At 38.5% G+C, this 13,969-nt stretch overlaps 1 protein-coding gene across 3 annotated transcripts in view; it reads left to right on the forward strand.

The window, feature by feature from the left end:
• The window catches only part of Cep57l1 (centrosomal protein 57 like 1), a 51,449-nt gene that overhangs the window by 20,776 nt on the left and 16,704 nt on the right, over nucleotides 1-13,969 (forward strand). For 2 of the 3 annotated variants that reach the window (XM_042675867.1, XM_042676041.1), the window contains 4 exons: nucleotides 3,769-3,899; nucleotides 4,502-4,664; nucleotides 5,364-5,543; nucleotides 13,837-13,958. In XM_042675867.1, coding sequence (XP_042531801.1) covers nucleotides 4,505-4,664; nucleotides 5,364-5,543; nucleotides 13,837-13,958 — 462 coding nt within the window. In that variant the 5' untranslated portion in view covers nucleotides 3,769-3,899; nucleotides 4,502-4,504. Of the gene's footprint in view, nucleotides 1-3,768; nucleotides 3,900-4,501; nucleotides 4,665-5,363; nucleotides 5,544-13,836; nucleotides 13,959-13,969 lie in introns of those variants that run through there. The other variant, XM_042675956.1, reaches the window with a different exon arrangement.

Raw genomic sequence — 13,969 nt, forward strand, 5'->3', positions numbered from 1 at the left:
CAAGCGCTCTACCACTGAGCTACCTTCTCAGCCCCTGTCCCTGAACTTTTTGACCAAAGCTGGCTAGTACTTTACTGCTTGAGTCACAGCTCCACTTCTGGCTTTTTGGTGGTTAATTGGAGACTCACAGACTTTTACTGCCTGGACTGGCTTCAAACTATGATCCTCAGATCTTAGCCTCCTGAGCTGGGATTACAGGTGTGAGCTACCAGTGCCCATCCTCATTGCATATTTTTTAAAGTTGAATTTATAATATACTTTAGAATATGAATTTTGTCTGATACTTATTCTCAGTCTACAGATTGTTTACAATATACTGTATTATTTGAATCCTGCTAACAAACTCTAATGAACTATTGATCAGATAATAATCATTAAATTCATTCTGATGAAAGCAGTTTTACAATACAAAGTAGATTGTGAATCTGTTACTACAATGGAAAGATACAGACTTTTTCCCCTTTGAAGCAAAAATGTTTGTCTAACTAAAACTGATTTTTCTAGAACAGTTAATATCTTTAATGTGTGTATGAATCTATTGCCAAATATTGTTTCAAGCAATGTGGCAGATTAGATGTTCAAAGAAACTTCTGATAAAGAATACAATAAAAAATACAAAAAAAATACAATACAAAAAAAAAAAACCTCTATAAAATTTTTTGTGTGGGGCTGGGAAGGTAGCTCAGTGGTAGAGCGCTTGCCTTGCATGCATGAGGCCCTGGATTCAATTCCCCAGCACCACATAAGCAAAAAAAAAGAAAAAAAAATTTTTGTGTATGTGCTGGGGCATGAACTCTTGGGCCTGGACCCTGTCCCTAAGCTTTTGTGCTCAAGACTAACATTATACCACTTGAGTCTGCCTTTTTTTGTTAGTTCATTGGAGATAGGAATCTCACAGACTTTCCTGCCTGGGCTGGCTTTGAACCATGACCCTCAGATCTAAAGGCATGAGCTCTCAGCACTTGGGTTGGTTTTTTTGTTTGTTTGTTTGTTTTAAATTTTATAGCATAGCTGAGTTACCCTGATGCTATAATGAGAAAGCCAATTTCCATTGGGATAAATGAGCCCTGAGATCCTTTTAGCCCAAAGGCGCTTTCTGATCCTTCATGTCCCAGAACCTAAGAAGGAAGTGTTTGCAAATGACAGAGAAGTCTGAGCCTGAGCATTATGATACATTTGGACATTTCAGCAAAAAGCCGGGATCTCCAAAGAGTAAAATTTTCTGTGAATGATTTTGGAAAATAACTGGCTCTTCAGAGTGATTCTCCCATCTCACTCTTGACTTTGTTTGGAGTAGACTTTTGTGCTGAGAAATCATCACAGTCCTTACTTTGCTCATGTTGATTTGAAGTTAGATTTCACACTCTACTGTACCCCAGAACAAAATGTTAATGTAAAATCCCCACCACTCCCCCAAAACATCTATCTGGATTTTAATTTAGATTTTTGAGTACTTTAGATTTTTATCGTCCCAAGAACTTGCCTGAAACAAATAGAAATCTTTTCTGGAGAAAAGTAGTGGCTATGTCTTGGAGGGAGGGGGTTTTTGTTTTGATTTGTTCTGTGTTCTTGTTTGCCATGCTGAGCATCAAACCCAAGACCTTGTTCATGCTAGGAAAGCAGTTTGTGAGTGACCTACATCCTCATATGAAAAATGTTTTAAATACTAAATTTCTTAATTCTAGGAAATGTGAATTTAAAAATCACAAGCCTGACATACTGTACATACCTGTAATCCCAGCCCTCAAAAAGCTCAAACAGAAGAATCAAGAGCAGCCTAGGTTATGTAGTAATACCCTGTCTCAAAAAAACAAAAAAATCCAGAAAGCACTAAACATGAATAAACCAACCACTCTAAATGGAAGTCAGCAAAAGCCACAAACTGCAAAATCAATTCCTAAAATTATCAAAGGACAATATATATAGTATATATATATATATATATACTATATATAATATATATAAAGATATTTAAAAAGGAAATTGAAGGATGGGTGCTGGTGGCTCATGCCTGTAATCCTAGCTACTCAGGAGGCTGAGATCTGAGAATCACGGTTCAAAGCCAGCCTGGGCTGGAAAGTCAGTGAGACTCTTATCTCCAATAAACCACTAGAAAACCAGAAGTGGCGCTGTGGCTGAAGCAGTAGAGCAGCTCGCCTTGAGCTGAAGAGCTCAGGGACAGCGCCCAAGCCCAAAGTTCAAGCCCCACGGCTGGCCAAAGAAAAGGGGGGGGATTGACTGTACAGTCAATCACTGTACAGTGATGAAAATGATAATAGCAAAGAATTATCTAGCATTCTAATTTCTGCAATCTACTTTTGATGCTATAAAATTTAATGTGTGATATTATAGTTGTAAATATTCAGTATAACATATACATTGATAAGTATAGGAGCTATACTTCCTCAAATCTGTTCAGTCTAAAAGTCAGAGAAGGCAGCTTTCAATTCAACTTGAAGACAGCTCTGTCTCTCTGACTATGAACAGAGTTTAGATGACCTGTGTAGGGATTAAGTTTGTAATGAAAGATAGGGCTAGAAAAGATAGCCTCTAAGACCTCCTTGTACTTTTAATGAAATTACATGGTTCTATTTTTGACTTAGTGTTTCTCATATCCTATTTCTCTCTAGGAGATATTTTCCTTTTGACGATCCATTAAGGTTGCTTTTGTTTAGATAGATATAAATCAGTCCTGTTTTCTCTAGCTACATAAATGTTGGGATGTGGGAAGCTTGAGTTATGATAAATTTAAAAAAATTATCTACCATCTATAGGCTTTTATTTCTATAGGTTTAAAACAAAAAGACTGAATTTGGCTGATGCCTGTAATCGTAGCTACTCAGGAGGCTGAGGTCCATATGCTCACAGTTCATAGCCAGACCAGGCAGAAAAGTCTGAATGTCTCCATCACTAATATAACTAGCAAAAATAAACCAGGCTGGAGGCATGGCTCAAGTGGTAGAGGGGCTAGCTGAGCAATTAAGCTGAACAATCATGAGACCTTGAGTTCAAACTCAAGCTAAAAGTAGAAAAAATATTTTTCCCCAAAACAGGAAAAAAAAATGCTTTGCATCTAGAACATTCTTTTGAAGTTATAGTTTGTTTATATAGTAGTTCCTTGGTTGCAGCCAATTAAGGTATAGTAATTTTATACACCATAAAAATGATGTGCCATGGGCTGGGAAGGTGGCTCAGTGGTAGAGTGCTTGCCTTGTATGCATGATGCCCAGTATTCAATTCCTCAGCACCACATAAGCAAAAAAAGCTGGAAGTGGCGCTGTGGCTCCAGTGGTAGAGCATTGGCTTTGAGCTGAAGAGCTGAGGGACAGTGCCCAGGGCCAGAGTTCAGGCCCCACGACTGACAATAATGATGATGAGGAGGAGGATGATGATGATGATGATAATAATAATGTATCATTTCCTTTGTTGTTTATAAGATGTCAAAAATGGTTTCTAACACAGCCTGAGTTTCCCTAGACTTTTTCAGTCAGGAAAAAAATGAAGCCTGTATTTTAAATAGCTTTTTACTCATACTTGCAGGTATGTAAAAGTTCCACAAGAATTTCTGGGGCTTTTTAATTACATATACCTAGGCCCCTTGGATCAGATAGGCAAGAATGGAGATTGGAGTTTAGGTACTACTATTATTTTCAGAAATTGCTGTCATAACATGAAGAATGTTTTCCTTCCAGCTCTTCTTTCTTCTATATTTATCTCTCCATCTCATTTATAGATACAGTGATGAAATACTTATGTTTTTACTTGCAGACTTCTCTTTTCTCAAGACTAACAAAGAATTAGCATGACCATCACCTTACTGAACACAGAATCACTCCTCTCCTGAACCACGTAAGATTTTTGCATCAGAATTTTTTGGACTTGTTTCATCTTCTTTCAGAGTAAGTTTTATTTTTCTCCCAGGATCTTCATCTCTTTATGTAAAACAAGCTTCTAGTGGATTTATGTACTGATGTACAAAACAGGACTAGATAATAAGGATTACATTCAGAAATTTCATATAGCCAAAATTACTTTTGAAAATGCCTTAGGAAGCTAGTACATTAACATCTAACAATTGATATTTGAGAATTAGATTATATTGTTGGCTTATATTTGAAGGCTGTATTATTTTTGGAATAAATACTTTCCAAGATCCTGAGATGTTGCTTACTGGTAGAATGTTTGTCTAATCTGCATATAATCCTGGATTCTATCCAGCATCACCTTAAAAAAAAAGGAGAAAAAGAAAATGTTTGTTACAATAATTCTTCCTTTTAAGCCCTAGAGCCATTCTTTTTGTGAAGAAGTCAGGCAGAATTATACATACTATCTATGCAGTATTTTTTCTGTTACTGCTGAGCTTAATACAGTTGAATTTGTGACAATCCATAGTATATGATTATGATGCCATATTGAAGTTTCACCTGAATTTTTTATGCAATGCTTTTGTTTTTCAAATAGGAAATTATGAACTCTAGTATCATTTCTTTATTTTCTACAGATAATGGATTCTGAATTAGTACATAGTGTAGTTGGAAGCTATCTTAAACCTCCAGAAAGAGTGTTTGCTCCACCATTCACCCAGAATGAATCATCTCAGAGTTGCTACCCTCTGAACTTAGAAGTTATCTCTCCTAAAATGCTTCAGAGTCCAAATAGCCAAGGTAATACTAAGGAAAGATTTTTATATAGAATTAAGTATGAAGTATGTTATTGTGTATTTCGTATTACTAAAACTTCCAATTTTGATTATTTTGCTAAGTTTCTAAGAATGATCATAGACAAGTTATTTAAAATTTTTGGTTTGAGCTTCAGCTATATGATGAATATTAATATAACCAACTATATATATCACAGATTCATTCAAAAAAAAGAAAAAGAAAAATACTCTCTGAAGAATAAAAGACCAGATTTGGAATCGGTCTAAGCTAGATGATAACAATCTAGATGAGTTAAGTAGGGCTTTCTCTTATTCAAGGATTAGGTTTGAAAATGGAAGAAATCCAAAATTATCCTTGAAAATCTTTTTAGAAACCATTATATACAATTACTGCAAAATATCATTATAACTTTTCAAATATAAACTTAGGATAATCTTAAAATTATTAAATCAAATTTAATTTTATTAACTTAATATATTTAATTTTGTCAATTAAATTTGATTTAATAATTTATTAAAATTATGAGTCCAATCCGGGCACTGGTGGCCCACGCCATGTTTTATTTTTATAAGGACTATACATTGTACATTTTTCTGTACACTAACAAAGATAAACTGCTTTTTAAAAATATTATTCTGTATTAGTATGATTTTAATCTTTGAAAAACTCACTTATAACATCAAGCAAATCATTTTTCAACAGCTCTTATTTTAGCCTTAAAAAGTCTTCAGGAAAAGATTCGTCGTTTAGAGCTAGAGAGAACACAAGCTGAAGATAATCTGAATATCCTCTCAAGAGAAGCAGCAGAATACAAAAAGGCCTTGGAGAATGAAACAAATAAGAGAAATCTGGCACATCAGGAACTGATAAAGCAGAAAAAGGGTAAAAAATACAAGACTTCTCACAAATGAGGGGTTACCAAAGTTTATTACAATATCTTTGTCTCATGTAAATTGAAACCTTGAGACTTGTTCTCAGACATTTTAATATTTGTGGGAAATGAATATAACTTTGAATTTATCTCTATTACATCCAGTTCATAAATTTTTGAAAGTAAAATAAAATTTGCTTTTAGATAGATGTGTTTAGAATGTTTTCAGAATAAGCAACAAAACCAGCTTAATTCATAATTAAAATATTTTCAGTTAATGCTAATGTTTAAGCTTTAAAATATAGAGCAATAATTATAATTTAACAATATGAAAAGATAAAAATAAATACAAGAAGTTTTTTAACTTGAGAAGAAGTATTAATTTAGAAGAATAGGCAGGTAAATAAAAGCTTTTGTAGAAATTACAAAAAGGACATTAGACTTAACAATTTAGACTATAAGTTCCTCATATAATTTACTTAGAAATTTATAGTCCTTTTCCTTATAACACTATACTGACTACATAAACAAAGCTAAAGTTTGTGTTTCACATTACAAATGACAAATGACGAGAGTTGCTTTTTCCTAAGGCACCGGAGGAAAGAGCTGGGGAAAATAAAAGTGTTAAATGATTAGAAATAGTTTGTAACCAGGCATTAGTGGCTCTCACACCTGTAATCCATGTTACTCAAGAGATTGAGATCTGAAGATCACAGTTTAAAGCCAGCCCAGGGAAGAAAGTCTGAGACATCTTATGTCCACTTAACCAGCAAAACACCAGAAGTGGAGATGTGTCTCAAGTGGTAGAGCACTAACCTTTAGTTCAGGAACACAAATGGAGGGATAAAGGGTAAACAAACACATCAATGGTACTGTATGGAAAATGAACTATACAACTTGTGGGTGGGGACAGGAAGGAAAAAGTGAGAGAGAGTGACAGAAGGAGTGACGTTGTCCAAAAAGAATTGTACTGTTTACCTGTTTAAGTAATTTTAATCCCTTTGTACATCACCTTTATAATAACAATTTTTAAAACTTACCAACCTCCCCTCCCCCAAACAAAGAAGCCGAGGGACAGCATCCAGGCCGAGTTCAAGCCCCAAGACTGGTATTTAAAAAATAAAGTTTGTTTATGCCTATAGAATTAGGCAAATGGCCAGTAGTCAGGAACTGAGGAAAATGGAAATAGTAGAGGTCATATTTGTGAATTCTCCAAGCTAAGAGACTTTGCATCTTGTTTTTTTTTTTTTTTTTTTTTTTTTTATTGTAAAGCTACTATACAGAGGGTCACAGTTACATGAGTGAGGTTATGAGTACACTTCCTCTTGAACATTGTTACCCCCTCCATTGTTTTCCCCCTACCATCCCCTCCCTCCCTCCCTTCCCCGAGGTTCTTTTTTTTTTTTTTTTTTTTTTTTGATTGTGATTAAATGATTACATAATTTCAAAGTCACAAGTTCATTCTAACTTCCCTGGAGCAAATTGTCTACCACAGTCTGTAATATATAACAGTGTTCACATGTTATATACCATATTTGTGATCAGCAGCATGAGGATATTTAGTAGTGGTTCAACCAGATGAGCGGGAGTTCTTTGTTTCTTAAGTCCTGTTAGTTTTGTCGTATCACTAACCTTTTGGATTTAGCATCCACTTATGAGGGAGACCATGTACCGTTTGTCTCTTCGTTCTTGGCTTACCTCGCTCAACATGATTCCTTCTAGCTCCATCCATTTCCCTGCAAATGCCATTATTTTGTCATTTCTAATGGCTGCATAATATTCCATTGTGTATAGATACCACAATTTTTGGATCCATTCATCTGTGGTGGGGCACCTAGGTTGTTTCCATATCCTAGCTATTGCGAACAGTGCTGCAATAAACATGGAGGTGCACGTGTCCTTGTATATTGGTTCCTGTTGTTCAGGGTAGATGCCTAGAAGTGGTATGACTGGGTCGTAAGGGAGGTCAATCTTTAGCTTTCTAAGGACCCTCCAGACTGCTTTCCAAAGTGGTTGTATAAGTGTACATTCCCACCAGCAGTGTAATAGGGTTCCTCTTTCTCCACATCCCCTCCAGCATTTGTCGTTGGCTGATTTGTGGATGTGGGACATTCTGACTGGGGTAAGGTGGTATCTCAGGGTTGTCTTTATTTGCATTTCCTTCACCACCAGGGATGATGAACATTTCCTCATGTGTTTCTTTGCCATTTTTATTTCTTCATTTGAGAAGTCCCTCTTTAGTTCCCTTGCCCATTTAGTAATTGGTTTGTTAGGTTTGGGAGGGATTAGTTTCTTGAGTTCCCTGTATATACAGGATGTTAACCCCTTGTCTGATATATTGCTGGTAAATATTTTTTCCCAATTAGTTGGTTGTCTTTCTAGCTTAGTTGCGATAGATTTAGCTGTGCAGAAGCTTTTTATTTTAAGGTAGTCCCATTTGTCGAGTCTCTCTCCAACTTGTTGTGACCCTGGGACTCTGTTCAGGAAGTTCCTTCCTGTGCCTATTAGTTCAAGTGTCTCTCCTACTCTGTCCTGCAGTAGTTTCAGAGATTCAGGTTTAATGTTAAGGTCTTTAATCCATTTTGAGTTGATGTTGGTGCATGGTGATAGGCTGGGGTCCACTTTTAGTTTTCTGCATGTGGCTGCCCAGTTTTCCCAGCACCAGCGGTTGAAGAGGCTGTGTTTCTTCCATTGTATGTCTTTGGCTCCTTTGTCGAATATCAGCTGGCTGTAGGCCTGTGGATTTATATCTGGATCTTCTATTCTGTTCCATTGGTCTTCGGGTCTGTTTTTGTGCCAGTACCATGCTGTCTTTGTGATTATAGCTCTGTAGTAGAGTTTGAAGTTCGGCATGGATAGCCCTCCCATATTGTCTTTATCCCCTAGAATTGTTTTGGCTATTCTAGGTCTTTTGTTGTTCCATATAAATTTTTGGACTGTTTTCTGTATTTCAGTGATGTACGTCATTGGGATTTTAATAGGAATTGCATTGAATTTGTATATTAATTTTGGAAGTATCACCATCTTTACTATATTAAGTCGGCCTATCCAGGAGCATGGGAGGTCTTTCCATTTCCTAGTGTCTTCTGCAATTTCTTTCTTTAACTTTTTATAGTTCTCATTAAATAGTTCTTTTACATCTTTGGTTAGGTTAATTCCTAAATATTTTATTTTTTGGGAGGTTATTGTGAATGGGGTTGCTCCCTTTATTTCCCTCTCTTCCTGTGCGTTATCAGTGTATAGGAAGGCAACTGATTTTTGTGGGTTTATTTTGTATCCTGCTATTTTGCCGAAGTGACTTATGATTTCTAAAAGTTTGGGGATGGAGTTTTTGGGATCGTGGAGGTATAGTATCATGTCGTCTGCAAAAAGGGATAGTTTCACTTCTTCTTTCCCTATGCGGATCCCTTTAATGTCTTTTTCTTGCCTTATTGCCCTGGCTAAGGGTTCTAGGACTATGTTGAAGAGGAGTGGAGACAGTGGACATCCTTGCCTTGTTCCTGTTTTTAGGAGGATTGGTTGTAGCTTTTCCCCATTAAGTATAATATTGGCTATTGGTCTGTCATAAATGGCTTTTATTGTTTTTAGAAATGTTCCTTCTATTCCTATTTTCTCCAGAGCTTTTAGCATGAATGAATGTTGAATTTTATCAAAGGCCTTTTCTGCATCTGTGGCGATAATCATGTGATTCTTGACCTTGGCTCTGTTGATATGCTGGATTACATTTATTGACTTACGTATGTTAAACCATCCCTGTGTCTCTGGGATGAAGCCTACCTGATCATAGTGTATTATTTTTTTTATGTGTTTCTGGATTCTGTTAGCTAGAATCTTGTTAAGGATCTTTGCATCTGTGTTCATCAAGGAGATTGGCCTGTAATTCTCCTTTTTGGTTGGGTCTTTGCCTGGTTTGGGGATGAGTGTGATATTGGCTTCGTAGAATGAGTTTGGGATAGCTCCCTCCTTCTCTGTTTCTCTGAAGAGCTTGAGGAGTATGGGTATTAGTTCTTCTTTAAAGGTCTTATAGAATTCTGCTGTGAATCCATCTGGTCCTGGGCTTTTTTTTGTTGGAAGACTTTTGATAGCTTCCTGTATCTCATTATAGGATATTGGCTTATTTAATTGGTTAACTTCTTCTTTGCTCAGTTTGGGTAACTTGTATTTCTCTAAAAATGCATCCATTTCCGCCAGATTTTCTTCCTTTAGAGAGTATAGCTTTTGAAAGTAGTCTGTTAGAATTGTTTGGATATCTTGGGTACGTGTTGTGATGTTTCCCGTGGCATCCCTAATCCTATTAATATGGGTTTCCTCTCTTCTTTTTTTAATTAATCTTGCCAACGGGCCATCAATTTTGTTTATTTTTTCAAAGAACCAGCTTTTTGTTTGGTTTATTTTGGTTATGGTTTTCTGATTTTCTAATTGGTTAATCTCTGCTCTCAATTTGGTTATCTGGCTTCGTCTAGTAGCTTTAGGTCCCATTTTTTCTTGTTTTTCTAGCTGTTTTAGTTGCAACATGAGATTATTTACTTGGTCTGTCTCCATTCTCTTGATGTGGGCACTGAGGGCAATAAATTTGCCCCTCAGGACTGCTTTTGCTGTGTCCCACAAGTTTCTTTGTGAGGTGTTTTCATTTTCATTGAGTTCTAGGAAATGCTTTATTTCTTCTCTGATCTCTTCTGTTACCCAGGCCTTGTTAAGGAGTGTGCTGTTCAATTTCCATGTATTAGAGAAATTTCTGCGGTATGCTTTGTTATTGAGAGCTAGCTTGATTCCACTGTGGTCAGATAGGATACAGGGGATTATGTCGATCCCTTTGTATTTGCTTAAGTTCCTTGAATGAACTATGATATGGTCTATTTTGGAGAAAGTTCCATGAGCTGCTGAGAAGAATGTGTACTGTGTTGTTTTAGGGTGAAATACTCGGTAGATGTCAGTTAATTCCGCTTGAAGTATGGCCTCACTTAATTCGGTAGCTTCTTTGCCAATCCTCTGGTTGGTAGACCTGTCCTTTGGTGAGAGTGGCGTGTTAAAGTCTCCTAGTATTATCGTATTGGGATCTATTTTATTCTGTAAGTTTGAGAGCATTTGTTTAACATATCTGGGTGCACCGATATTTGGGGCATATAAGTTGATGATGGTTATATCCTCCTCTTGGATTGTTCCCTTTATTAATATGTAATGTCCGTCCTTGTCTTTCTGTACTGATTTTAATGAAAAGTTTATTTTGTCAGATATCAGGATAGCTACACCTGCTTTCTTATTGGGGGAATTTGATTGGTAGATCCTTTTCCACCCCTTCACTCTGAGTTTGTTTGTATGTTTGGCTGAGAGGTGGGTCTCCTGAAGGCAACAGATGGATGGGTCTTGTTTTCTGATCCAGTCCTCAGTTCGTTTTCTTTTAATTGGCGAATTCAGCCCATTTATATTAAGAGAAAGTATAGAGAGATGCATTGTTGTCCCTGCCATTCCGTTTTCCTAAGTTTTTCTTCTTTCCTTTCCTCCTGTGCTTGCTCAGTTAGACTTTGAGTAATGCCTGTTTGGGGCAGGTCCCAGTTCCTGGTTGCTTTCTTCAGGTTGTGTCCCCCCTCTTAGAATTCTTTGTAATGCTGGCTTAATGTTTATGTATTCATTTAGTTTTTCTTTGCTATTAAAAGTTTTCAGTTCTCCATCGAATGTGAATGCTAGCTTTGCCGGGTATATCAGTCTGGGTTGGCAGTTATTGGCTCTCAGGGCTCGTATGGTGCTTTCCCAGGCTTTTCTTGCATTCATTGTTTGTGTGGAGAGATCTGCAGTGATTCTAATTTTTTTCCCGTTGTAGTATAGCTCCTTCTTCATTTTTGCTGCATGCAGGATTGTTTCCTTATTATTCAGATCCATCATTGTTACTATTATGTGCCTAGAAGTGTTTCTCCTGGGATCTTGCTTGTTGGGTGTTCGATAAGCTTTTGTGATGTAGTTAAGATGGTCGTTTTTGAGGTGGGGAAAATTTTCATTGACTATCTTGTTAAATAGGTGTTGCATTCCCTTGCTCTGGAATTCCTCACCTTCGTCCACTCCGATTATGCGAAGGTTAAATTTTTTAGCATTATCTGCTTGCTCTTGAATTTCCCTTTGGTTTAATTTGAGTGATTTTTCCATATCTGTCACTTTTTGGTCCAGTTGGTGTATTCTGTCTTCTGTATCTGACACTCTACCTTCCATTTCATTCACTCTGTTGACCGTGGCTTCTATTGTGGTTTGCATGATGGAAATGGATCCCTTTATGGATTCAATGTTGGTTCTCAGAGTACTGATCTCACCTCTCAATGAGGTGATATCAGTATGCATTACCTCTAATTTGGCGTTTATCTCACTTCTTACTGAGGTTTGTGCAGCTTCTATTTTTGCATCCAATTTTTGTTTGATATCCTGTATATCTTTTGATAGTTCATCCTTGTGCTCTTTCAATTTCTGATCCATTTCTCGCTTTATTTCTTGAGTCATTGCCTCCAGCAACCCTTGGATGTAGTTTTTGTCTTCCATTCCTGCTTTGCTCCCACTGGGGCTCTCCCCTGCGTGGCTGCTGGCTTTTGAGGTGAGCTTGCTGTCCTGGGTAGTGGTAAACCTTGTGATTTTTCTCTGTGATTTTCGCATGGGGGTTCAGGAGACTGCTCTTCAATCTTGTTTTGGTGTGTCTGTCTTTGCTTGGTTGTTGATTCTCTATTGGTAGAGAGAGTCTGTGTCTGATCTGGATTCTGTTGGGAGCCTATTTCCAGCTGCTATTCACTTAGGATTCTCAGCTCTCTGCTGTAGCAATTCCCGCCTTTGGAAGGGTTGAGCAGCCTAGACTGCTTGTGTTTGCTCCTGCGGGTGCTCTTGGGAAGATCAGATGCTCTGGATGCACTCTCCCAAATACTGGAGTCTGCTATGGGCTCCTGATGTGTTTTTGTTTGTTTTGGGCTGGTTGTGGGCTTGAACTCTAGGTTTGGGTGCTGTCCCTCAGCTCTTCAGCTCAGGGCTGGCACCCTACCATTTGAACCACAGCCCCACTTCTGACCCTTTTTGCTTTGTTCAGGCGCCGGTCCCCTGGCCTGGTTCCGGCCCCAGCCTGGAGCGCGCTTGTTACGCCTGTGCTAATGTGTATACCACCTTGGTTATGCAGCCTGGAGGACACAGTTCAAATTTCTTCTACTGTTGGTAGTCTTGACCCAGGGGCACTGTTCCTGGCTTGAGCATTTAAGCTCCCTTCCCGGGGCGCTCTTGCTCTGGCCTGGCCAGCAGAGTGTGCTCCACCGGCTGGTGGGGCTCTCGAACAGTTCCCAGTTTTAGTGGGTCCTGTGGTCCGGGTGTTGGGGTAGGGAGTCTAGGTCAGGGTCTGGGGATTCCCTCCAGCTCTGGTCTCCCTTGATGGATTCCCTGTCCCCTGATGGGTACTCACCCTGTAGGTCGTCAGTTGTTGTTGCAGTCCGTCAGTTGTTGTTGCAGTCCGAGTTCAGTTGGGGTGGTTGCGGGCTGGGTTGGGCGGCCCCCCGCCGGGTCGTTGCGATCGCGACAGGTCCCTTTGTGGCGCTGCTGGTGCCGGGCGGCTTTGGCGGGATGGAGCCTCTCCGCTCCGGTGGAGAGTGATGGGTGGGGTGGGATCCTCCTGGAGACTCCCGGCTGGTAGGTTTCTCTGTTCCTGGCGATCCGCTGTTCTGCAATCCGGTACCTGGTGATCTGCAAGCAGCCCCCTGTGTCTCTGGGGCTCCGGCAGCCCCTGCCGGGCCGGCTGGCCGGCGGCTTGGCGCACTGCCGCGCGGCCAGTAAAGGTTGGGGGAGGGGTCTTCGCTCTTCTCTGTTCTGAAATTCTTCTTTTCCTCTCTTTCTTTTTTTGTTATTTTCCACCTCTGGTTTTTCTCTGAGTGTTCGTCTTTTTGTTGTTGTCGGTCTCTTGGGGAGATTAAAGGTTGGAACTCGAACTCTCTTTTTGGTTGGAGAGAGCTGTGGCGTTTCCCTACTGCCCCGTCGCCATCTTGAGAACTCCCTGCATCTTGTTTTTGTAGATGGTATTGTTTCCTAGGAACAACCGGGGTATTAATCATGCCACAAATCACTACTTTCAGAATTACGCCCTGTAGGTTTTTAAGATAATGACATTTAAGATAATATACACTTATGTATAATAAATGAAGTATTTGCAAAGTTTATGTTTAAAGTCAATATTAAAAGCTAAAAGGAGCCTTGAAATTTTAGCTCGTGATTGAATATGCATAGTGCATTTCTCATAACTAAATCTCTGATGATGTGGGATAATTAATTGACTGATTGTTATTTTCTTATCTATAGATATAAGTATACAATTAAGTGCAGCCCAGTCTCGTTGTACTCTTCTAGAGAAACAACTAGAATATACAAAGAGAATGGTTCTCAATGTTGAGCGAGAAAAGACTATGATCCTAGAACAACAGGTAAACATTTT

The sequence above is a fragment of the Dipodomys spectabilis genome, unplaced genomic scaffold (assembly GCF_019054845.1).
Source record: "Dipodomys spectabilis isolate Male_0828 unplaced genomic scaffold, ASM1905484v1 ptg000001l, whole genome shotgun sequence".
Classification (NCBI taxonomy): domain Eukaryota; kingdom Metazoa; phylum Chordata; class Mammalia; order Rodentia; family Heteromyidae; genus Dipodomys; species Dipodomys spectabilis.